At 41.7% G+C, this 26,201-nt stretch overlaps 1 protein-coding gene across 2 annotated transcripts; it reads right to left on the bottom strand.

The window, feature by feature from the left end:
* Positions 1-4,554: 4,554 nt before the first annotated feature.
* Positions 4,555-24,196, bottom strand: MYOG (myogenin). 2 transcript variants are annotated; one of them, XM_069239001.1, is made up of 3 exons: positions 23,635-24,196; positions 10,514-10,595; positions 4,555-5,389 (listed from the first exon to the last, which is right to left on the bottom strand). In XM_069239001.1, exons 1-3 carry the CDS (start codon positions 24,169-24,171, stop codon positions 5,274-5,276), a joined length of 735 nt encoding a protein of 244 aa, XP_069095102.1. In that variant the 5' UTR covers positions 24,172-24,196; the 3' UTR covers positions 4,555-5,273. The 2 variants fall into 2 exon arrangements, with proteins under 2 accessions (XP_069095102.1, XP_069095103.1); XM_069239002.1 differs by having other exon boundaries at positions 23,758-24,196.
* Between the last annotated feature and the right edge of the window lie 2,005 nt (positions 24,197-26,201).

The raw sequence follows: 26,201 nt of genomic DNA, 5'->3' as shown, positions 1-26,201 counted from the left end.
ATATATATATATATATATATATATATATATATATATATATATATATATATATATACATGTGTGTGTGTATATATATATATATATTTGCACATATATATATATATACACACATAGGGGATCATTCCGACCCTGGCGGTCATGGACCGCCAGGGCCGGGGACGGAGGAAGCACCGCCAACGGGCTGGCGGTGCTTCATGGGCAATTCTGATCGCGGCGGTAAAGCCGCGGTCAGAAAAGGGCAACCGGCGGTTTCCCGCCGGTTTACCCCTGCCCCAAAGAATCCTCCATGGCGGCGCTGCTCGCAGCACCGCCATGGGGATTCCGACCCCCTTCCCGCCATCCTGGTCCTGGCGGTAAAAACCGCCAGGAACAGGATGGCGGGAACGGGTGTCGTGGGGCCCCCTAACAGGGCCCCATAATGATTTTCAGTGTCTGTCTAGCAGACACTGAAAATCGCGACGGGTGCCACTGCACCCGTCGCACCCCTTGAACTCCGTCGGATCCATTCAGAGCCGACTTCATTGTTGAAGGGGCTTTCCCTCTGGGCCAGCGGGCGGCCTTCTGGCGGTCGCCCGCCGGCCCAGCGGGAAAGTCAGAATGACCGCCGCGGTCATTTGACCACGGTACGGTCTTCTGGCGGTTCCCGCCAGGCGGGCGGCTTCCGCCGCCCGCCGGGGTCGGAATGACCCCCATAATCTTTATTGCGGCAATATGCCATAAAAGATACATACAACAGTAAAGCATTGAAATACTAGTATATAAAACAGCAGTCTCAATTGAGTATACTCTGAGATATCAGTAAAATCGAAGGATAGATATCAATAAAATCAAAAGATAGTCATAACACATTCATACATAACTATGCCTGAACACAAGTTCCTCGAAGAAATTATTAAAAAAAGAAATGGCCAAGTGATAAAACATTGTGCAAATATAAAGCATTTTTTAATAGAAGCAGAATTAGCAGCCACCTCCCTAACGTTAGTGGTCTCCTGACGTGCAATTAAACTAAAATAAGAGAAACATCAAAATGGTATGAACAGTCAGTACATGTGTTGACTTAAAGGGGAACAATTGCCAGTGCTAATTTCTTTCTTTTGCATCACATTGCAAATTAGAATTTGGAGACCATATAAACAATAGGTTGACTTGTGTCTATTAAATATTCTATAGGCCTCTAGCTGCTGGCGGGTCCCTAAATTCTTAAACACAAGAACAATCCACTTTCTTTTGGCCATGGCAGAAAAAATGGGTGTGGACTTCAGTTTTGTTAGGTCCACCACACAAGGGACAAGAATGACTTTTGACAAACCTTGCATTTGCACATTTAGAAAATAAGGGCAAAGTGCCAAGCCTAAATTGCACGTACAATTTCCTGGCCAAACTTGGTTCCATTTTATCCATAACATTTTCTAAATTATAAAAATCTTTATTAGCTATAGAATTGGTTGGTTGGTGGTCCTAATGTAGAGCTTGCCATTGTTAGATTGAGAACATAAGATTTATAGTTTTCTTTTTTTTTTTAAATCAACTTTGGAAATACTGAGGCATGCCCTATTGGGGTCGTCCCACAAACTGGCTCTCCCCATACTCCTCAGGGACAATCTGACGTGCTTTAACCAGGGCAGATTGCCTACACCCTGCATGCTGAGGATATATTCCAAGGCTAATCTATAGGAGGATAGTTCTGGAGTAGCCCATACTCTCCTCCACTATAAAATTGGCCAAAGGGCTATCTCCTCCAAAATGTGTTGTACCCCCATATCAAATCTGAGTGGAACAACGGGAGGGTTAACAGGAAGATTCAACAATTGTCTCAAAAACAATTCTCTAGTTGTCTGAGGTGATTTATTGGTTTCTGGCCCCGTAATTCAGCCCCATAAAGTACCGCCCCTAAAGCTTGGGCAATATAGATCTTGATGGCAGGGGAGATACGCTTGAAAAAAGACCCCCAGTGTCCCTTTAGGATCCCACCAATATGTTCTTCCAACTTAAGTCTTTGCTTAGAGATATGAGCAGCCAAATCCATCTGCTCACTGAGGGTAATGCCTAAGTACTCAAATGTACAACTGTTCTAAACGAGTACCATTCATGCTGGGGTTCAATTGTGTGAATTTACATGGATTGAAAACATGTATTTACTGTTACTCAGGTTAATTTCTAATCCCCTTGCCACACAAAACCTGATAACTTGATCTAGGGTTTTCTGTAAACCCATAGGAGATTTAGAAAGGAGGAGGGTGTTGTCCGCAAACATAACAGGCGGCACCTTATAGGACAATATCCTGTGAGCGTCGTTATCACACACTTTTTAAATGGGGAAGGGGTATACATTCTAAAGGTTTGACCATATGGGTTGGTGCAAGGTCAATGTGGGACATGCTAGAGAAGAGTGATGAGATAGTAGACAGGAGCGCTTGGCTGAAACCACGAGATGGTTTTGTGAAGTGTATGAAATATAAAGCCTGTAAAAATGGAGAGAATGCAACTACTATCGAAACATCTCGGTGTGGGATACACAAGATCAGAGATCACTTCACATGCAAGAGTTAATATGTAGTGTAGATTTTAAAATGCATATGTCTGAAATGTTATGTACGTAGTACCACCTTACCAGGTCATAAGAGCATCTTACAACCCCTAAGAACTATCAGGAACGTAGGCACCCCATATCCAGTAGTAAGACATTTCCACGCTGTACTTAATGGAATTGAAAAAGAGTTGAAATACAATGTGATTGATGGGGTCCCCAAAGACCTGATGGGAGGTAATAGAGAGAACATCCTAGGATGATGGAGTCTAGCGACATCATTGCCTTTGGTAGCAAAGAACCTGGGGCTCTTAACTGTGATGAGGAGATGGTGATGCATATTTGAATTACTTAGTGTGGAATTGCTGATTATGTTGCACGTTGGGGTTGAATTTGAGATGCTGTCGCTCTCTTTATGTAATGTTAATGCATGTTTTGTACTTGTTTTTCAGATCCAATTCCTGTTTTCCAGGTATGTGGAATGGAACACAATAGTTATTATGTCAATATGTGGGTGTAATTGTGGTCCTGGTTTACACTGGCTAATAGGCTTCTATGTTGGATTTGATTTTCATGCTTTTGTCATGTCCACTTGAGTCAGACAGAAATATATTGACTATAGAAGGAATGTCCCAGAGAGTATTAAGGCATTTTTGTTCTAAGATTTTCAGCGATTACATATATCAATATATTCAGTTCTGTGACACATGTATATATTGTTGGAGAGAAAATCCTGGTTGTGTTCATTATTTAGTTCCCCATTATCAGTAGCCAGGTGACACCATGGTACGCTTGTGCCTACTCGGTCTATATGACCAGATATTGTTAATATTGCGCTGAGCGCATACATGACAGCAGAATAGGTGTATTTCGATTTATCATTGTCCTTATGTGAAACTTTGGGGCATTTCACAAACTAAACCAAGAGGTTCATGCAATTTTTCAACACACCCATTATAAAGCAAGAAATATCAGGTGTGTGATATGACATTGTTGCCGGAATGTAACCACTGGTCAATTCAATTTATGGTAAACGTTTCTGCATTGATTGTTTTTTTCACTGTTTCTTTACTGGATTTTTCCTTTTCATTATGTTTATGATGACGTTCTAAACAGGTGACTATACACATGACGGCAATATGGAGGAATCTGATATTGACAAAGGCAGGTTTCCTGCCGAAATGCATGTATCGTTTTATCTAACGCTGCAATAAATTATTGAACGAGCCCCAAGTGCCCCGAGCGCCTGTCATCAATTTGACAATTTTCGAACAAAAAAGGTCATACAAGCCTGTGATGCACTTCCAGCCAGCGCCAGTGTCGCAGTCAACCAACTCCTGTATTCAATTTATCCAAAGATAATGCAGCACTCTGGAAATTGTAGCGTGAATCCTTTAACCATCTATAGTATGAGCGTAAACAGATAATGCCAATGTGTTTCAACCTTGCAGTCTTGGTCACGTGCACCTTAGATGAAAGTCCTGCTGCTGTTGCTGCAGAAACCTGGAGAAAGACTGGCCTACCTGATCAGCCAGGGACCGTGTTGAATGTGAGCAGCCCTGAGAATTTCAAAGAAGCTAAGCCTACTGAGACCATGAGCAGTGAAACAATGCTTAGTATGACAAGCATTCTTTCTTGTGTGCAACCTAAAACATGCATGTTTGTCTTCAGTGGTGCCCGATGATTATAAGAGGCTTGTAATGCATGCACCCTGCATTATCGGATCTTCACTAGGTCTGTGTGAAATGTAATATAATTTGGCATAAGTTTCAACTTTAGTATTTGAAAAAATTGTCAGATTTTTACCATTTTCCATAAAGCTATAAATGTCACCAAGTTACAAAGATAGGAAGATAAAAAGAGTAAATCTATACTTACCTATATGTTTATTTTCACAACATAGTGGTTCGATATTCTGTATTCATTATTTTAGTAGGATGTTATTAAAATCGCAGTAATGTGGAAGGGAAATCAAAACAACTCTGTTGAGTTTGTAAACACATGCACAAATATATACAACATACTCAAACAAGATTTTCTTTATTTAAAAAAATCCAAATAAGTTAGCAAAAATAAACAAAAAATGGCAAATCCACACAACGTAGTAGAAAAGGCTTACAATATACATCTAGCTCTGAGCAAATCATGTTGCAAAATTAAGTTGGTCAAACAGCAATACAAAAATATCATTGGCCCCAAAGGAAAAAAAACAAACATTTTTTTAGCAAAACACACACCTATTTTCATCGAAATACTGTAAAAATATATGACTCATGTTCAAAAAGATGGAATTATTCCTTTGAAAAGTAAATTGTTTTTTCATGCTATGGTGCCCTTAAATACCATCCTATTCAAAAAACAATTGCAATGAATAGAATATTTTCCCAATATAAATAATAGTTGTCTTAATTTAAATATTATTTTTATACCTTAAATTCAATATTCATTTCATTTGAGAACTTGATTTTAATGGTCTATATTAATATATTAAAATATTAATTAATTTAAATATTTCAATAAAATAATCAGGGTATCTTTGGCAAATGTCTTTTGTTGTTTTTTATAAAAGAAGGTGAACAGCTTCGTCCTGTGTCAGTTGAGCTACTACTTTTCTAGGTTTCCCCAGAGGCGTTGCTCGGGTAAATACCATACTGTGGTATCTAACAAATTTGGTTCTTGGTGAATCCTTTGCAAAATCCTCTTGAGAGAGCCCTGCAGAGCACCAGTGCTTGTAAGATCAGTTCTAGATGTGCTGCTCTGGAAAAATGACAGAGACATCTTCGACTGTGATGCTTTCCACAATTGACGAGAGTGAATGGAGGTTGTGTTGGTCAGAAGAATCATCGTTAAGCAAGTGGTCTGAAAAGATAAAGTATGTGTTAAGGTTTTCAATGATGAGATTTGCTTTCACCAACTTAAAAGGACTTCGGCTTCTGCAAGTACTCAGATCCTTAATAGGAATACATCAAAAGAGAGACGAATAACACTAACACAAAAGCATCATTTTACAGAGGGGCATGGTGGGATTCAGGAGCCCAATGCGAGTGGTATAGTTGTGGGTCAGGAATCCCTTCTGAAGCTATCAATGAAGAGGCATTTTTTGATCCAATGGAGGAGATTTATCCTGGTTACAGCTAATGGAAAGAACAAGCATCAATTGGAGTTTCTGTGCCAATTCCCACATGATTTTCACATGGATGTTTAGCCTGCTTTCCCCAGTTGAAGCGTTCAGATGAAAAACTGCTCATCTTCAATGTTCTTGCATTCCTCGTGAATATGATGGAGTAGGACACTACAGCTAATAGCACTATTCCGATTAATGAGGCCCTCTTAATGAGGTCTTCTTGTTCCTCCGCTGATAAAGACTGAGCCTCTACGTCTGCTGTCCTCTACCTAAGCACCACTCCAACTGCCCACCCCCCTCTGCCTACTGTATTCCACTCCTGTACACCACCAAGAACAAATTACTACCATTCTGCCCAGCCCTGTGCTATTCTCAAGATAAGTTTACCTGTTATAGTATTGTGTTAGTTCAAATGAATAACCAGGTTTATCCAAGAGAGGCCTTTTAAAAAAACATTGTACATTTTCATCTGTAAATACATACAATCATAGTTTGTTTCTGTCTCTCTTCCTCGATCCCTCTTACTTGCACCCCCCCTTCTTTGCATTTCTCTCTCTCCTCCACCTTGTGATTTATTACTAGGAAATAAATGTCTCCCCAGAATGCCTATTGATGTGTGTATTATAGCATACGTCCTGTCCTGATTAGGTGTTGATTGCCTATCATTAGTGCATCAGTTTCAGTAGAATTAAGGCCACAGGAGTCCGAATCCCACTGCACACTAATTATTAAAGACTTTTATTAACAAACCGGGAAATTGAGCTGGTTCTCCTTGACTGCATTAGTGTTCATGGAATCCATGACATTTGGCTGGCTCAGTGCTGCTTTCAGAGGAAATAGGAGCTTTAAAAATACAGGCTCATATTTATACTTTTTGACGCAAACCAGCGCCGTTCTTAGATCTGTTTTGCCTTTGATTGTGTGGAAGTGATAACACTAAGGGCCCTATTACAAGTTTGATGGTCCAAGGACCGCCAAACCCGCAATGGTGGTCGGACCGCTGCATGCCAGGCGGTCCAACGGTCAAATTATGACCTTGACAGTAAGACTGCCATCACCACAGGGAATGTGGTACCCAACGGGCTGACGGCGGTTTGAGTTGTATTCATCCATAGCGGTGCTGAACTCAGTGCTGCCTGGCTGATTACAACTAAGTTTTCCACCAGCCTTTCCATGGTGGGGACCCCACCATGGAAAGCCTGATGGAAAGCCCATCCCAGGGGCCTCAGGGGGCCCTCTCCTGCCCAGCACAATCGGAATGCGCACTGTCTGCTGATGATGGTGCTGATGGGCTACAATATTGGCCTCAGCTCCCTTAAAGGAGCCAAGACCAATAGCGTAGCACTTTTCCCGCTGGTGAGCCCAGTAGGAATGCATAATACAGTGTTCTAGCTCGTCATCCTAATGGGAATATTGCAATACGCTTAGGGGGGGATGCCACTGGTATGACGGTGACGTCCTCCCCGAGATTAGCGGTCAGCTCGTCCGACTGCCAATTCGTAATCAGGCCTTAAATCTGTTGATGATGCCATCATCAATTATTAACATTTCTCAAAAAGATTAATATAAATTCAATAAAAATCTTTCTCACAGAAAGCTTATTATCACAAATTATTGAGGCTTACTTGTGTATTTGAGTTTATTTTTGCTTCCAAAACATTCCATGTCTCTTAAATTGGGAAAATGGGGCAGATTTGCTTGTTGAAATATAGGTAGTGAAAGCCTATATTGTCATCCTCTGTGGCCAGTAGTTTTGGCTGCAGCCATCAACTCGTGCTTAGGCTATCACAATGCTCTGCATGTGGGTTTTACTAACACTCAGTGCACAAACTGCGACTTGTCAACAATAACTCTTTTCAGCTAGTGCTGGAGTTTCACAAGCATGACCTTTGTGGGCAGGACTGGTTATGAGGAATCTACGTGATTTCATGTCAAATGGTGCCACCTTCTTCATCCAAATATATGATTTCTTAACCACTTTCCCACAACCATGGCACCAGTAATTTGTTTCTTTCACAATTCATTTTCTTCCAGCAAAGACCATATGAGAATGACAATAATGTATCCCAGCCGCGCTATGTTTCATGTTCACATTTTGATTGGAACCTGAAAGCCCTCTTCTGACATGTGATGACCACCCCTTCACTGCCTCTTTTACAGTTCCCTCCTGGCACTCTTGTGCTGCACCGTTAGGGGCATACACGTGGGACATTCAGTGTTGCGCCATGGTCTACAAACTTCTGTTATATACAAGTAATGGCGTCCAGTCTCTTTGACAATATTCTAGGTTTCCTTTTCATGTCCGACTTTGTGACAGCCAGAATGTAATTCCCCCAAAAAGTACATTTCCCAGTAGTCCTGATCTTGTCCCATAGCCTAAGAATGATATCCAGCTTCCTGGAAAACCTTGAAGATTCAACTTGCATTAAACAGCCTTATCTGGTTTTCTGGCAGCCTGTGGGCTTTTCTTAACAAAGCCTCATATTCCTAGAATTCCCTGATCGTTTCCCCCACTACTGTCCAATGATGAGTGGTTGAATCAGCACACCTGTGAATGGCAGGCGATAACTCAATTAAAGCATGTGATTGTTAGTAACTCCCTTTTTTAAAGCCTCTATTTCCTTCAATCGAGCACTGGCCGATGCAATTCTTCTTCTGGGTTGGCCCTCTGTTTTCAGAGATCCCTGGTTACTGATTCTTGATTCTTTGCTTACTGGACCTGCACTGTTTAGCAGTGTAGCCTTGTTTCATGAAAATGCCTTGTTAGCAGTGTAGCATTATTTATTGTACTACTTTTTTGTGTAGCCATGCTTACTGAACTTCCACTTTTGTTTTGCAGAGTATCCTTGTTTCAAGAGATAGCGCCGCTGTACTGATTATTCCATAGTTCTTGAGCACGTGCTATTCAGTGCTTCCTGAATCCTTGAACTTTCTGTTCCACTGGTGGGCCAGACTAGACACCAAAATCAGACCTGTCGGAAATGCTCAGACCAGTCCTACACTTCACAAAGCCCTAACTAGAATGGGGCCATGGTTGAAAGGAGGCATCCCACTCTGCTCTGTAACCAGCCCCTGAGCCTGGAGCATAATAGGAAAATGGCAGAGTGGCAGATTACCCAGCCTGGCCCTGTCCATCTATTATTTCCCGTTTTACTGTCCTTGCCTTCCTTTCTCTGCTTTCTTACTTCCTCGTGTTTGTCTACCTATCCCTGCTGCTTCAATTCACAGTTTCCTGGTGTGTTATGTTTACTTCCTTTGTGCTTGTTTTTCTTCTCTGCCCTGCTAAGCACTATTGCACTCTAGCTCCTTGTCAGTTATGGCCTTGTATTTAGTCCTGCGTCATTGCCTGGCACTGCCTTGTGTGTTCCTGTGTGATTGCCATTGTACGCGGGCACAGCTGGCAACCTAGCTGGTATTTCTCGACCACTATTAGTAATGTTTTTCCATTACCTATGAAAATATCAGCCCACAAACCATGGCTTTACATATTGACCTACTTGTGGAAATTTTGCATTCTGTAACACAATTTGTGGGTGATTGACATAATGCACGTCAGACTAGCTGTGTGGAGCTCCTGAGTGCTTTACCCCACATTGTTATCTGAATAGCTTTAATCCTGGATGTTATTATGAACGCGGGATTGCCTTTTGAGAGCCAGTTTTTTAGGAGCCTAATCGTTTTTTGTTACCTTGTGGGTAGCTTCCCCATTTGATCCCTTTTATTCCAATGACCCCCAAGTGTGATCTTGACAATTATGTTACCAATACATACATTACTTTGTCTACTGTACCACCAGTCCTTGCCATACCATTGGTAAACTTGTGGCATAGCGCACTTTAAAACTATCATTATTAGTAATTGCATATATTGTCTGCTGCTTTCTAAAATTGCAATATTTTCATTTTCTCTTTTCTCATCTCATGTTTTTTACATGTAATTCAAATTTAACCTCATAACCGTATGGAGGTATTATAGCTGAAGAACACTGATAGGTAAGACATAAATTGCAGTATTTCCATTCACAATGTAAATTGCTTTTTTTCATATTTCTTCATTTGAGGCCATATTAAAATAGAAGAGTTCCATAAAGTTATGTAAATTAATGGACTAAAACAAAAAGTGCTACGGGTATATTCCCTAATCAATACATTCCAGAGAAGCCAAACAGTTACACATGTTCACAGACTTCAAAATATATATCCAAAATGTAATTAATATTTTCCAGGTTATCGTATTGTAACTTTTAAAATAAAAATATTCCATCGATGCGAAGTTAGACAGTTCATCTGACCAAAATAGAATATTTATTTTTTTGTTTCTTTTTCTAATGTTTTCAAATCAACTTTTTTCCTGTTTTGAAGGCTCTTATAAACCAATTATTTAAGTTTTTCAATCGTGGCCTTCTAGCTGCAGAGCTTAACAAAAAATAAATTATAGTTCCTGGTTGTAGGAGTGCACGAGCTTCCACGCTTCGTCCTTCATAATTGCTCTCCCAAACTTGCTTTATGATTAGACAAGATATGAAGAATTAGGGCGTCACACCCTGTAGCATACATAGTTAACAGTAGTTGTTGCCTAATGTGAGTGTTATTCCTGTAGGGGGGAGGTAACATTTTATATATATAGAGAGAGAGCGAGAGAGAGAGAGAGAGAGAGAGAGAGCGCGAGAGAGAGAGAGACAGGGAGAGAGAGAGACAGGGAGAGAGAGAGAGAGACAGAGAGCGAGAGAGAGAGAGAGAAAGAGAGAGAGAGAGAGAGAGAGAGCGAGAGAGAGAGAGAGAGAGAGAGAGAGAGAGAGAGAGAGAGAGAGAGAGAGATTTCATCACAAACCTAATGATGACTCAGAGTGTCCTACTCACCCCCGGCATTGCTGCTGAAATCTCCTTGGTCGCTCCACTCTGGACTGCAGGAGGAACTGGCAGATCCACAGTCGCTTTGCACCTGCAGGTGAACATTGTGATTGTCAGTAATGATTGAAAACCTATTTTTTAACTAGAAGAAAATTGTCCACGCATTCTAAATTATAGGAAGATTTATGAATAGAATGTATTTAGCATAAAAGCGTCAACCATATCTAGGATCTTTAGATGTATTCAGGCATTTATCAGAAGTAATGACATTCTCAAGCATGAAAAGGTCATTGCTACAGGATCCACTTTGTTGCAGTATCTAGAAACCCCGTGTCTTGTTAGTGCCCTGACAAGTAAGAATATTACAACATATACTATGCATTATTTATTCAGGTTATATATACCCTGCATGCTGCACATTCACTCGTTTGACAATTTGCATATTTACAATCATTTGTCCTACCGCCATTTGTTACACTTTAAGTGCTTACATGGAAATCTTCCACCAAAATCTCCTCCTTCAGTGCTTTCTATTAGCACTTATTCAAAGCTGCCAAGTTTTCATCAATGTGTAATGTGCTGCTCCCGTTCAGTTTTTGTCTTTGAATTGTGAGGCTTGTAATTTTCTTTTACAATGTAAAAACAAGACCACAAATCCCAGGATTCGAAGAAAAAAACCTGGACTGGAGCAGCACATCTCTCAGGGAAGTAGAGAACGTGCCCTCTAGAGGGGGAAAATGAACCCCCCAAACATCCCCTTGCAGGTGGGTGGAGTCACTTGCTGCATCTGCCTGCAAAGGGACCTCTCTCCTTTATAGGGGAGATCGCAAAGCGCTCCGCCCCCTGTAGTAATCTCTCTTTGGGCTTCTAACCGCGCCCATGTCACGTCAGTCACTTTCATTGGTTCATGGGCTTGCCTTTTAAAATCTACTTGCTCTCATTTGTGAAAGGCATGCATACGTCATACCTTTTACGGTGTTCGGCCCACCTACACAGCACTGGTAAACTACTGAAAACATGCGACTCCATGTTTTCAGCATGGTTTCCGGACTACCTTATATTTTTATTTTCCACGCAGCACGATCGCGCTGGGGTTTACAGTGCAATCGTGCTCTGTTTTTTGGTTTTCAATATCAGCGTGATCGCGCTGCATTTTACATAGCGCAATCGTGCTTTGTTTTTTTCTTTTAATTTGTGTGACAAGAAACATCCAGTTGGGAGTTTACAACGCCAATAGATCTAACTCGAGCAAATGCGAGACCCGTTGCAAATGCTTGCTTTAAAGTGCAGACTGGTTGCCACTTGCACAGCAGAACGCAAAGTGGCTGTCAAGCAGCATCTCTGTATTTCACTTGACTGTGTTGCCCCAGGGCAGCCCAAGTTTGCATCTGTCCTGGGGGCAGCACATCCACTGTAATAGGACGCACTTTCCCTGCTGGCACAACTATTTAAAGTGAGCCATGGCACAAACAGCAAACGTGTGTTCTATCTGTAATAGGGCCACAGGAAGGTAATAGGAACGCAATGGTGTCCAGTGGGCTTATTTGTACAGCTTTAAGCGATTGACAAATACTATGAAGCACCCTTAATGCACTTTAGATTGAAATTAACACACTGGAAGGATATGGACTCTCGTTTAGTACCTTAGCATTCAGACAGGAAGCTACAGCGACCAATGGTCTTTATCTGACTGTCTGAAAACGTAATCTCAGGGAGGCTACCCTTCAGAAGCAGAGAGGCAGAACTCTCTCGCTTTTTTGTGTACAAACATTGGTTTCGTTGTATGTGGCCAAAAGTTTTCCTTTGTTACCTACTTTACAAAGTAATGAAGTACTTTACAGGTGCTGCTGGTGCTTAGCTTAAGATATCCAGCAACATGTACATACATCAAACTGGTTTACGTTTTTTCATATTAGAAAAAATATGTACTAGATAAATTATATTCTCTTTATATATTTTTGTGTGGGAGTGATGTCTCACCCCACCAGTAATTTTCCTTAGTTTTTTCGATCATTCGTATTCCATAGGTCACCGTTTTCTCACTTTAATTTGGTTCAAAAAGTTTCTTTTGGAATGGAAAGGAAAAACGTGGAGTCCTACTCATTTATTTCAAAATATTTGTAAATTATGTGTGATTCATATAAGCACACTGTACGTTCACAGTTCTCTTGCCATCATTTATATGCGTAGGTTTATATAAACAAACACGAGGAAACATGTAACGATACAGTTAATATTATGTTATGCATATTATTTTTCAAAACTGTTTAGTTTCAATGTGAATAGATTTTGTTGACTGAAAAACGTTTTCAGGTTTGCATTTTGTGCAGTAAGTACTGCACATTGTTTTACATATATAGGCGGAATTAGCATAAAGGCAACTGAAACTAATTTCTGATAATGTGTACATATGTATTTATTAATGTGCTTGAATTAGGCCACATTTCTGAGTGAAACACCATCTTCTACAAGATTGATGCCATCTCGGCATTCGCTCCTGCTTCCTCCTACTCATATCCTCTCCCCACAGGCTTTACAGAGCACAATCTGATCTCATTATAGTGTATTCCCATTGTAATAGCTGTCGTGTTAGTGTTGAATTTTCCACGGATGTACGATTGCAGCGAGTATCCATTTTTTCTTTTCCTTCACTGGTTTTATTCATTTAGAGAAAGTCTTGTTGTCAAATATTTAATACTTATTTGCACATCTCAAGCTGGCATTAGCACAGTTTGTTGAATAATTATTCAAAAAATTGGGAAGGTGCTTTTCTGTTGACGTAACGATGTTTATTATTCTCGTGTTCTGATTTGCTAAAGAAATGATACTTTTACTCACACCGTGAAGAACTTGCAGTACTGCCAATTTCCTATGCACGGACTTTGTAAAAGAACCCCTTGATTTTGAGGGTGAGCAACTTCTCTGTTCTACTGGGGATGCTTCCCAATTTATTTCTGCTTGTGCTGCTCATTTGGGGCTTAGAATAATTTCTCATTTTACACACTCTGTATAACTTTTTTTCTGAGAGCCTTCATTGCATTAGTTCTGTATGGTCTATTCTGAGTTTTTGTACGGGTACATTTTAAATTTTGATTGCTCTAGAAATCAAGTATTGAGTGGGCCCTGTTACTAAATGAACTGTTTTACTCTGCTATTTTGATGTTTGGGGGTGCCTTAATGCGGAGACACACTGCCCTATGAATTTGAGGTTTAACACCATCTCTGATCCAGTAAATGTAGCATAACCAAATGTGGTAAAGTGTTGGTATGTCTAAATGTTGAGGATGGTTTTATTCCCATAGTGTGAAGGTGTGAATGTTGCCCTGCATACATGTTGGGGTATTAAGAAATTGACTTATTTCTTGTTGCATTTGAGTGCCCCTTTTTGTGTGGACAAGGTTTCGCTGTATATCATTTTAATTGAGGCTTTAACTATTCCGCTGCCTATATAAACTGTGTCCAGTGACTGAGTTTGCAGTGTGTTGTGCTCACTTGGACTGGTGTCAAAAGAGGATGTGGATCATATGTGGATTTGTGGTGAACTCTCACAAACTGTGTGTCTGAGGCGAGGGGTTGTATTTTTTCATGACGCTTTAGTGAGCTGGGGCCAGTGAATAACATATGGTATACGGTTTGTGAACTGTGTGAAAGAGGGCGATAGAGATGAATTGCAGTGTCTGTGTGGACTGTGTACCAACAGTCCTTTGTTATGGATCTAACCACTTGTGATGTATGTGTGTTTGCATGGACTGGTGCCAGGGGATATGCACATGGAACTAGGGACCGAGGTATTCTCCTGTGTGCTTTTGTTACAGATGGTAACAGTCTGCATGTTTTAGTGTGTTGTGTGCATGGGCGATATGCATCAAATGAGGGATGTGTTTTACTTGCATGACCTTTGTGCCAGGACGGAGAAGTTAGTGTGATTTATGTGTTTGCAGATGCAGGGCTTTTATTTTACAGTTAAAATGGATGCTTTTTGACTGCTTTGTGTCAGGTGGGTGGGGTGTCTCTTCCTAACAGGTATGTTGTCAAATAATGTATGCCATGTTTCCATATTTGTTTATTGTTTTTCTTGCAATTCTGAATTAATTGTGTTTATAGTCTCTTGTGTGTGTCAGTCTCCTGTGTGTTTTTCACTGTACCTTCCTTTTCTCGTTTGGATCCGGTGAGGCAATTTATGTTCCAGTGATTCTTTCTTGAACCCTGGACAGTCACTTTGGGCTGCTGGCGACGTTGGGCTGTGCAGAAGACTTCCTGATCCTGGTGCAGCATATCTAGAGCACCTGGTGTTCATCCGCAGCTTCGTCTGTAAAACGATATGTTGTTTGCCTTCCCGAGTCTAGTCGTTCTTAGAGACTGTCTGTCTTCCATTCACCGGTATGTTATGTGGCCTTTTGATGATGAGTTTCTATACTTCTAGTGAAATACTCCCCACCTTCAGCTAGAAAAGGTCTTAGAAGTGCTGAATGATGGGCCAGATGTCTGAAGAATCCATTTTGCGATTCTCTAATAGCGATTTTTAAGAAATCTCTGTTTCTGATTTGCAAAATGGTATATATCATATTTGCGATTCGGTAATACTGATTTCTTAAAAATCGCAAATGCTATTACGGAATCGCAAATAGCGATTCTGAGCCCATTCACACCCATGGGGCTGTAGGCCCATATTTGCAAATGTTTTGCATTTCCCAAATTGCAAATTCCTAACTGGAATTCGCAATTTAGGAAATGCAAAACCCCAGGGTGCTGGGGGCCTAAAGCCCCCTCTGCTGCACCCCAAAAAAATATTTCAGGACATGTAAGGCGCACACATGCCAATGGGGCATGTGTGCTTTAAATGTCAATCTTAAACATGCATTTTAATGCATTTTTTTAATTTGCACATGGTTACCACCAAGTTTTATTTGGTGGTAATTGCGATTCCTTAATGCCCAATTTGCATTAAGGAAAAGCTTCATACATGTGCTTAAGAAATCGCAAATAAGGATTCCTTATTTGTGATTTCCTATTTAGAGAATCACAATTTGCGATTCTCTAAACCGGCTCGCAATTTTAAGGAATCGCTATTTTAGCAATTCCTTAAAATTGCATAGCAAATGCCTTTCATACACACTGGAAGGCATTTTTGTATTCGCAAACGGCCATTCGCACCGTTTGTGAATGCAAAAACGCTTGATACATCTGGCCCAATGACTGTTATTCATCACTGGATGAGACTTTTGGCATGGAAAACGAATCCTGCCATTTTGGTGGCAGAGGTCCACACTAGCTAGTGGGCTATGCCATTTCTGAAGTTTAAAAACTTTTTTGTAAACTGTGATACACAATTCGTAAATGTGCCCCATATTTTATATATTACTCAGGGTTTTTATTTTACCATCTATGGCTTGTATTTGGGATTTATCCTCTGTCAATCTGCTAAACCTTCATGAGGTCAATAACAGCGTTGCAGTCTGTATTCCAGTGCTTGAACCATGGTTTCTTCGGACTCCTATCATACCTGGTAGCTTGATTGCAATGGCAACAACACGGTCAGCCATGTTTCCAGCCCACAATAAATAGAGCAACTCTCTATGAAATATCTTCATTGACTTCATTCCCTGGAAAAGGTCAGGTTTAAATCCTCTTACACTGCCTATCAGGGCACTCACCAGAGAGCGCTGCACTACAGCCAAACTTTTCATTAACTGAAACCCATTTATAAGTCAAAAAACAGCCACATTGTCTCTTGATGTCACCTAGGAAGTGCAGGAGGACTTGCTGTTTCAATTTGAGCAAGGAAGCAATAGAATTACCCAGCTCAGTATTTGGGAAAAGCTGAAGACCACTTAACTTTCAGGCGCCAGTTGCCACTTTGCCTGTATCTGAAAACATGAACTCCCCTAGTATTCTGTTGAATAGTGTTTATTACACCTTAGTGCCAAAAGGTCACTCCAATAGTGAGACGGGGGTTCCCAAAGGAACCCCGAACATAACGTGATTGGGCTCTTTTGTCCAATGAGCCATCAGTGCATCTGGCGAATAGGAATGGGTTTAACAGTGAGAAATCCCATCAGCTACAAACCTGGTAGTGGTGCTGTTCCAGCAAAGTGCAAGAGTGTTAGGACACCATTTCCAGACGCCTAAAAATAAGTTAACATATAGGTCTGTGTGTAGCTCTTGGGCAGCTCTGAAGTGCTCTTTCTTTGGCCTCTCTGAGTGAGGACATGGCTCAGAGTCAGACAACATTACGACTGCGGTAGTTCTTCACAGCTTCCCAGCGGCATCTTGAAGCAGGTGACTGGTAGATCCAGGTCTCTGTAGTGCTTCACATCACACTTGTACTAACTAATAACCCAGCTTTCCCAATTCTCTTCAGCTAGATATCCTTTATGTTTTAAAAAGGTGCCAGATATCACCCATCAGAAGACGGCTAGAACACATTCCAGGTTATCTGAGCGATTCATGTTCTTAATAACTTAAGAATGACCTGACACAATCTGTACTTCCTTTATTTCCTGTCTTGGAATTCTGACATCCTTGGGAGTCAGAGATCTTAGCGGGCTGGCCTTGAGAAATAGCCAGTGAGGATGTAGCTGGAATGCTAGAAGGGCTGGGGCAAGGTCATTTCAACATCAGGTGGAAGGGAATCTGGGATGTGATCAACGTTTTACACTTAAATCAAGATAGAAGCTTGGGCCAGTGTTCTTCGTGTCTGGGTCTAGCACAGTTGTGCTCAGTTGGTAATCATTTGAAGGTGTCAGTGCAAGCTTTATACTTTGTTACAAACTTGGGATGAAGGAAATGCCGTATTGAGAGACAGACACCACTTGGGACAGGGACTACCACAATGCGAATCCAATAGTGTCTTTAAAAAAATCGGTATTGCTGCTATCCATTCACAGTCGTTTTAGTGACTTCAGGAGGATAAAAGCACGAATCAGCTGTCTTGTGGTTTGAATGTTTAATATGCAGCAACTCTGTAGACTGGTTAATTTGTAAATAACAACGTGCTGGTGCCCAAAGCTCTCCTCTGAAACACGCGGCTTCTGCACAATGTACAAGCACAGAATACTGAGGCAGCGTAATCCTAAAGCCATCTTTAATCCATTTGCTGCCACTCCCTGCCCCTTCAGCTGACACTTGCAGTTTTATGCTTTCTCCCTTTGTGACGCTTTTCCGTTTTCCATTTTCCGTTGCTCCGTTTTTCGCATATGTGTCTTTTGCTCGCAGTAGTTGTCCGATGCAGAAAAATAAGTGCCTGTGCCCCCACCGGCAACCATCAGCTCAAATTAAACACTAGCTTTACATCCTTACTTATGCAGACGGAGCACAGCCCGCTGTACGGTTGTGACTGCGAGAGCCTGGACACTTCATGCTCCTATTGGCTTGAGACCACCTTTAAACCAAATCTAGAAAAGGCTCATCCACACACTAGATATATGAAGTGTAAAACAAGGGCAAAAGTGAGAATATTGCACATATCTTCTGCCTTACTTCTTTCTTAGAATAACTCCGGTGTGTGAAATTAATAAAATACTGTAATTAAAAAAGCCAAAAACGATGACAAAAAATAAAGTTGGTGATCATTTCTGCCTCCTATATTTGTCATAGTATCATACCTTGCTAGATATTGTCCTTATAGCACGTGCAACACATGTAGCCAGTCCTGGCTTTGTAGGGAAAAGCACTTCGGAGGCTGGCATTTTATAGCTCAATCTACAATGTTACATATCAAAATGCAATGCTCTGTTAACTAAAATACAAATACTCGGACAGGCAGAAGATGTTTCACTAGACGGAGGACTACAACGCAACTCTGACATATTTAACAATTTGAAACTGCTTTTTTGTTCAGTTTTTCTGTTTAAATATGCGGCTAAAGATGTGACTGCAATCATGCTAGTAATGGGTCTGACACTCTGAAAGAGTCTCCAGTGTGATATTTGATCAGAAATGAGGTTTTGGTTTTATTAGAGTAACCTTTCTAAGATTTAAAGACTAGTTATTGGAGCATTTATGAATTGTCTCGTTCTCAAGGGTTTGTTTCAGAAGCAGAGAGTCAATTGAAGCATGTGTAAGCACATGAGGCAGGAATCTAGAATTCCCCTGTACAACTTCCACAGTCCTGGTTTTCACTTCAATTTTTGGTATTTATGGTATTTTTCCGATTATTTTAACTAAACTAGAAGCACCAAAATAAAAAGTAAAACCCTACTCTGAATGGGTTGCTGAGGCCCGAGATGGGACAACTAGAGATACTTGACTCTGAGGCTTCTCAGTCTGTGTAGGGTTCAACCTTTTCAAACGTGATCACATTTACTAGTCACATATGCAGTTTTTGTCAACAAAACACACAGATTGTGATGTCACTCATAGTCAGACACTGGATGGGTGCAGTAATTGTATCGTTTCCCTAAGATTGTACCCCGCAGTGCCTGTAACAGGATACTGCAGGTCAGGAAGAAGAGGAGGAAACCCACACGCCTCATTTACTCTGATCAAGGCACTGCTTACGTTGTCATTTTGTTCTGTAACTAAATATGAGTTATCGATCTGCGAGTGTCTTTTCAAGTGGTTGTTGTGTCAGCTGCTTCACCTCTGCACTTTTTTTGTTCTGGTGCTGGGCTTTTTCCAGTCATGAATAGTAGTTTAAAAGCCACTATACTTGTAAGAGATGTTAGAGCTTGAGTACAGATCTTTCAAAATGGAAAATCAACATTGTTGGGAGGCTGGCTCATCACCAGTGGCCGTCTTTCCAAGACTGCGAGTTCTTGAATGCATTGGCCTGTCCTTGTGTTGTCCCCTCATTTTTTATATGTTCGGTCTTTTGCTCATAACTTAAGCGTCCTAGATGCCCCAGCCCCATGGACCTCGAATACTACCTCAACGCCAGATAACATTCCTGTCCAACTCTCTTGTCACTACTTTTCCTGCACCAATTCTTTGCCCAATGCATGACACGTTCACTCCAAACTCCTGTCCTCTCACACATCCCCAGTGTCAGAACATCAAGGTCGCTACCATCCTCTAGGCCGGATATCCCGGTGGCACATCAGAATGCACAGATACTCCTAGGATATTAACAGAGTTTACTGCCAGATAATGCACTGTCTACATAATGCTAAGGTTTCCTCAGATTACCTATTGTAAACATGCACACAAAATATCTGCCTTGACTGCTACCTACGGCAACTATCCACCATAAGAGGTGTTAAACCTCCTCTACCTATTCCAGTGTGCAACTAGCAGAAGCAGGTAGAAGACCTTGATAATAATCTATTGTAAATCACTACTCGTAGCACTTGCTTAGTCATAGCAAGACCATCGATGGATCCTGCTGATATATTACTGACATCAAAATATGGCTGACAATGTAAACTACTGATTACCAAATGAGTTGTTAGTTCTGGTATATCAGAGCATTATGGTAAAGCATACTGGTCAATGCAGAGATCCATAAAATAGCTAATTAACTTTTAATAATTTAATAATGTTGCACTGAAAGGAATACTTACTGTTTTGTCTTTAGTTTTTTTCAACTCAGATGATCTTAAAATGCCTCAAAGGTCTGGGCTCGGATTAATCCATCTTGTGACAAGTGCCATTTTACACTGTTTTGCCTCTTAGATTACCATATTTCCTATAACATCTATTGGCGAATAGTTCAATTCTATAAACAGAAAATTCAAGTTTTCCACTAACTGTTTTTTAGTTGAGGTTTGGTCGCATTTTCTTTTATCTCTGTTCCTGATTTATTTAATCTAAAAGCAGCATAACTATACAAGGTCAAAACGTCACACTGGATGGGCTGTCTGAACCAAGGGCTAGCTTTGCTGCAGGAGGTTAGGACTCGTTCTGTCTACAGCTGCGGAGCTACCCGGACGTCCCACATTTGTATTCAATCTATAGCCGTCAATGCTGTTTCAAAGAGTTTTGACTAGTGCTCCATAGAGGTTGAAATGTGACACATTTACGCTATTTCAAGCGTATTCACTTGCAAGCTTTAAGCATGGTTGCTGGCTATTACCTTCTAGATTGAATGCCATGATGTCTGTCGCCAAATGGCTCGTGGTGCCCCTACCATTCAAAAACCATACAAGGGTGGCGATTGACAAATGGATCCGAAAGGCGTCAGCACTTATCCAGCCATCTCGAATGCAACAACCATCCAGACAACATCATAGTCAGTTAACAGTGAGCTGTCAATCACTCCCAAATCAGCAGAAGTCTTGGCAAGCCGCTAAAAATCCGACAGGTCTCTGGCATGTCATTGACTCTGCCCCAGCACTACCACACTTTCAGAGGCACCCACCTTTAGAAAAAGATAGATATGTACGGATGGAAAAGTTGCACCCGCCCACACTGTATGCATAGAAAATCAAGCATGGCATTTGCTGGTACCCACCCCTCTGCAGCAAGTGCAGAATTGAGTTCTTTGTTTTTATACGTTGGGTGTTGGCTGAGACACATTTGTCCTAATGAGACCTACGGATTGATTACTACTAGGGATGAAACATCGACATGTTAACCCACCTGAGTGGATCTAGAAAATCACGTACGGGACAGTGTTGATGAAGGGCTATTGTTCACGACTGTATACTTCAGTTGTAGTCAGTTTGGGAACCGTTTTCACCAAAACTGTTTACACCTAGTCACTCACCCTCTGCACTGTCATAACTACAACTGATCAACTGGGTAATATTGTGAAATTCTGTATAACTTTTATGATCATGCAATATATGCATACGTCAGAAAGTGAATACATAAACAAATATGTTTTACTGTCCCTCTGATCATTTATTCACAATATCTTCTGTACGTTTTCTTTATGAACTTTCAGCTTGGAAAGGCTTGGGTCTCCTCAAGGTTTGGAGCTGCATTGGTTACTACAATAGCAGGTACTGAGGAACTGATGAAACCTGTGATTCAAGATGAATGCTGGGGAGCCAGGTCTTCCTTGTCACCAGCAGTTCCAGAGCACTGCGTAAACAGCATGTGGTGCTGCTGAGTGCCACCCTGCATGACAGTGAATGATGCTCATGGTACATAGGAATGGAAGGCCCCAGTCCTACTCCATGATGCGTTTGTTTAAAAGCTCCTTCGGAAAACAAACTTATCTAATAATGCAGACCCTCTTCGAAAACATGGTGTTCTAAATCTGACAATGTAGGCTTCAAAGACAGGATGAACAAAGACCATCGACCCCTGGGAGTGACTAATGTTACAGAAGGATTGACCACTCTGAAAGCTATAAACAATCATATTTGTATTTGTGAGTGCATTACCCTAATAATGAAAAACGTTGATACCAGTAGGGACTTTGGTGGTGTTTTAGGAAGGGATAGGAGGCTCGAAAACTACTCCTTAACTGTAAAGTCAATTAACCTCTTTTTTTCTATTTGATACCTCCATTGCAGCACAGCTGAAAAGATGCTCACTGTGCTAAGGGCCCTTCTGAATGCAGCGCCATTTCGTGCTCACCGAAGTAGCTTAGAGGGCACCAGAAAACATCACCACTGAAGACAGTCAGTCAACACCCATTGACAGACAAGGACGCACCCATCATTACAGGTCAGCACGTTAGGGAGCACCTGCCATTCCCCGTTAACCACATTCACCTTCTAAATGTGCTTTCAATGCTCCAGAAACTCGAGCCCTCCGCTCAGCCAATCTGTCCCTATCAATTCACTGAGTAGTCCCGAAAAGTAACTTTCTGTTTCTTTTTTCAGTCATTACCCGCAAAAACACTGATTTCCATTTGTAATAGCCAGTTTGACGAGTTCCTGCACACTATTTTGAAATGTTTACAGACCTATGGCCAGCACTTTAGGAAATTGGTATATATAAAAATATTAAATTGACAACGAAATTCTCAAAATGACACCGATGGGATTGTCTTACTGTCAGGGCCACTTATGTATCCATAGTGCTTACAAGCCAAGTCAGAGTGTCAAACAGCCGCACAACCATAGATTCAGTGATATAATACTAATTCTCCTGTGTTCACTGCTTGTCAATACGAAATGTTGTGCGAAGCTTCATAATGCAAAGATCTTTAAATGCTATATAATGGTGCCGAATATTCAGACAGGTGCATGTGTCCTCGTGCATGCGTTACAACACATTCACACAAGTGAATTTTTGCTCACTAATCTGAAGGCAAAAATGTTATTTCTCTGTGTACATCTGACACTGTCTTCAGAAGCTTTTATGAAAGAATGTAAGGACGGAAGCCTGGCCTGGAATAAGGTGCTGGTGTCACCCAAACTTTGCAGGTCAAGCTCTTTTCCTGATGGGTTTCAGCAATGATTTGAGGTGGCCCGATCCCGCCTCGCCAAATTCGAATGATATGTAGCCTTCCCTGCATGTCCATGTGCCTAACAAGCTCTCTTTGATGTAGAAATACCTCATAATTCCCTTATTAAGCTGAACATTCATGTGTCAAGAACATCTGTCTCTCTTTAGAACAGAATATGAGGGGTTTCATTGACAAGGGGTCACATTACCCTCTAGTTTAGCACGTTTTCCCAGCTACCGGTGTCTGGCCCCCAACTGAATGTTGTCCCTGCTTCTGGCGACTCGCACAGCAGAAGGAAGTACAATGCATTAGCTATCAGAGCGCAAAAAATGAGGAAAACTGACAGCATGTCAATAAGCTACTTTAAGAAACACAAACAAAGTGCTAGGAATAGAATGAGTGGTTCCTCTTGTCGGTTCCATACATCCATGCCTCAAGAAAATGTTTGTTTGTATGTTGAGGAGACATCCGTGTCGCTAGATAGGGGTCTGGAGTGTGTCTGCAGTCTTTGTCTAACAGATGAGTAGACGATGTATGCGAAGAAAAAAGGAAAGCAATTATTACGGCTATTTTTGGAGGTAAGTGAAATTTTTAGGGCAAAGACCCCTGTATGCCATTGTGCTGTAAAGGATAAAATACAAAAAACCTAAGGACAAGTCAGATCATGTCAAATTTGAGATTGCCCTTTCAAAATCAAGCTGAGCTGAAATGTGTCCCTGGAACACAAATTGTCTGAATAAAAGTAATTACTACAGTGGAATGTATATGAGCTCTTGAGAGTATGCCACCCAACATATGAAATATTCTTGTAAACATCAGCATATGTAGTGTTGGCCCCAAGCCTTACCCCCTGCTGGGAAGCGGTGGTCCGGTAGTGCAGGTCCCGCTGGCCACCCTCCTGCTGGTTGAGGGAACCCAGTAAAGTCTGTAGCCGCTCTATGTACTGGATAGCACTGCGCAGGATCTCTACCTTGGGCAGCCTTTGGTTGGGGTTGAGCAGCGTGCTGCGTTTTAGTGCCTCGAAGGCTTCGTTGACCTTCTTCAGCCGCCTTTTTTCCCGCAAGGTGGCTGCGCGTCGCCGGTCCACCGACACCGTCTTTCGTTTGCAGATCTTGCAGGCCCAGGGTAAGCACTGGCCTGGGCAGTGCTCCTGTTGGCCCATGGAAGACATAGGGGACAGCTTCTCCTCAAGCCCATTGCCGGAGAGGACCCTCCCATCAGCGCAGAGTCCAATGCCAGGCCGCTCTTGGTACCCTGTCTGCTCATAACCTGGAAGCCTAGATGGAAAAAAAGTTTCTCCTTCATAAAATCTCTGATCTGGAAAAAAGTAGGGATTGGTCTCAAAAAGCTCCATAGCTGAACTGCTCAGGCAGGCTGTCTGCATATGTGGACACCAACTGCACTTCTGTCTCCCCACACCAACTGTTTGGTGGCATTTAAAGCCTCCGACTGGCATTAAATCACAGAGATAAATATAGAAAATGCAAAAGAAACCCGATCTATCTGTAAGCTGTTGCCACACATCAAAACTTTTACGTCTGATTTCATGTTGTTTCCCCCTGGGGGATTGTGCTGGCGCAGGGCCGGCAATTCACTGAAGGCTAAGATGTGAAAAACCTGGCCCAGGAAATTAAGCCGTAAAACGGCATTTTAAACAATGTTGTAATATGATTAGTCTTCATTCTCGTCCACAATGCTGCCCGTGATGGCAGCGTTGACCCCCAGTCCCCCCTCCCAGACAGCCGACCGGGCGGCCCCACATTCCTGAGTGAAAGCAGCTCATCTGCTCGTTTCACTTACTGTACGAGCGCCCCCACCCCCCTCTTCCACACAGGCCGCCCGTCTGCCCGGCTCCGGCGTCCCTGGCATTTTGGAAGTGAGTGAAATAAACGGCAGGTGTCCTGCAAGGTGCACGCTTTTGTCGAGCTCGCTGCCCCCCTACACTTACAAAGTGGCAGACTCCGTCTGTCACAAGACTACAAAGTGGTGGACGTGTGCTGTACATAGTCCCCAAACCACAGGCGCACTCTGCCCAGAGCAAGTTAAGAGCTCTGTTTCCATTCCATCTGAAAGTGATCCACGCCTATGGAGTACCTACAAACAGAAGACACATCTAGCCTTACTGCCCACCCTGTATTCTGTAGTACATTTTGACAACAGGAAGGAAAGTACTGACAATAACCACACTTTGTGACCAGTGAGGCCTCCGCAGTTCCGAGAAAGGTTGCAAATTGTCAAAGAAAAGCTTTATGGATTTGGTTGACATGTCCCTGGGTATTTGCATATCACAAACCTTTGCCATCATTTCGGCCTGTGGTAGAGATTCATTCAAGAGGAGGTTCTCCACTGGAACGTTCGATTACATTATCCTACCATAGGTATCCATAAGGAAAAAAGTGCAATATTGGCCAACAAGCAGCTGCACAGCTGTTACTGCTTAAGGTATATGAATTCAGCACTCTACCTCCCAACGGTCCTATTGCTCACAGACCATATACTGAATAACAAAATCCATACATAAAAGGGAATGCTAAGGAAGGCCAAAGTAATGTCTGTAAATGTTCAAAAGTCAGTTAATACTAAAACATTCCTTGAAAGTCTTATTTGCAATACACAAAGGTCCCACTGAGGAAAAGGAAACATGAACATTGTCTGATGTGTGCTACAGGTGAAGAATCTCCACACAGACAGTAAAAAACCCAAAATGAAGTACCATCTTGGGGATCGAATGTGTTGCCTGGGCTGTTGTTGTATGCTTTTTAAAGGAATACAAGATTTTGGATTTCAACACAGTATCATGGCTCCCGCATCATTGGATTTCTAAGGAGGACTGTATTTCCATAAAATAAGACTTTCAAGAAATGTTTTAGTAATAATTAATTTTTGAACCATCAAAGAAATGTCCTTGTACTTCCTTAGCACTCCTGTTTATATATGGATTTTGGCATCCATAAGGATGTTGGGCCATTTGACCTGCCAACCTAATCCTTCAATCGAGATTTGTATTCTTAACCACAGGGACCATGCTGTTGTTGGGGCAGATTTATTGTTCGCTGGGCTGTAAATCATTTGATAAGGGAGTAAGTTAATGTCTTTCCTAACCGCCAAGCGCACTCGGGCATTTGGGCCCACAGGCTTCTCAGTTTATGTGAACATTTAACCATCCTGTTTATGCATTAGGTTCCATGATGAAAAAGAGGCAAGGCTTACAGTTGGAGATAAAACAGCTATATGGAGAGTTTAGGGGACAGTGCCCTCAAGAAAGCCCCACCACTGCCAATCCTCCTTTATATGTTTTCTTATTCCTAGTCCAGAAAACTGCAATCCTGGGACCACCACCTCCAAATTCCAGGACTGTCCACCTTCCTCAGTCAAAAAGATCATATTTGTAGCTCAAAGAGGGAGGAAGAGTGG

Source organism: Pleurodeles waltl, chromosome 6, assembly GCF_031143425.1.
Source record: "Pleurodeles waltl isolate 20211129_DDA chromosome 6, aPleWal1.hap1.20221129, whole genome shotgun sequence".
NCBI classification, from domain to species: Eukaryota; Metazoa; Chordata; class Amphibia; order Caudata; family Salamandridae; genus Pleurodeles; species Pleurodeles waltl.
The sequence above is the reverse complement of the archived record's forward strand: the minus strand, read 5'-3'. Positions and strand labels throughout refer to the sequence as shown.

Coding starts and splice junctions, on each gene's coding strand:
- MYOG (XM_069239001.1), bottom strand. CDS start 24,171: ATGCAGACAGCCTGCCTGAGCAGTTCAGCTATGGAGCTTTTTGAGACC. Junction 10,596..23,634: donor CCACCGCTTCCCAGCAGGGG/GTAAGGCTTGGG, acceptor GTTCACCTGCAG/GTGCAAAGCGACTGTGGATC. Junction 5,390..10,513: donor TTTCAGCAGCAATGCCGGGG/GTGAGTAGGACA, acceptor TTATCTTTTCAG/ACCACTTGCTTAACGATGAT.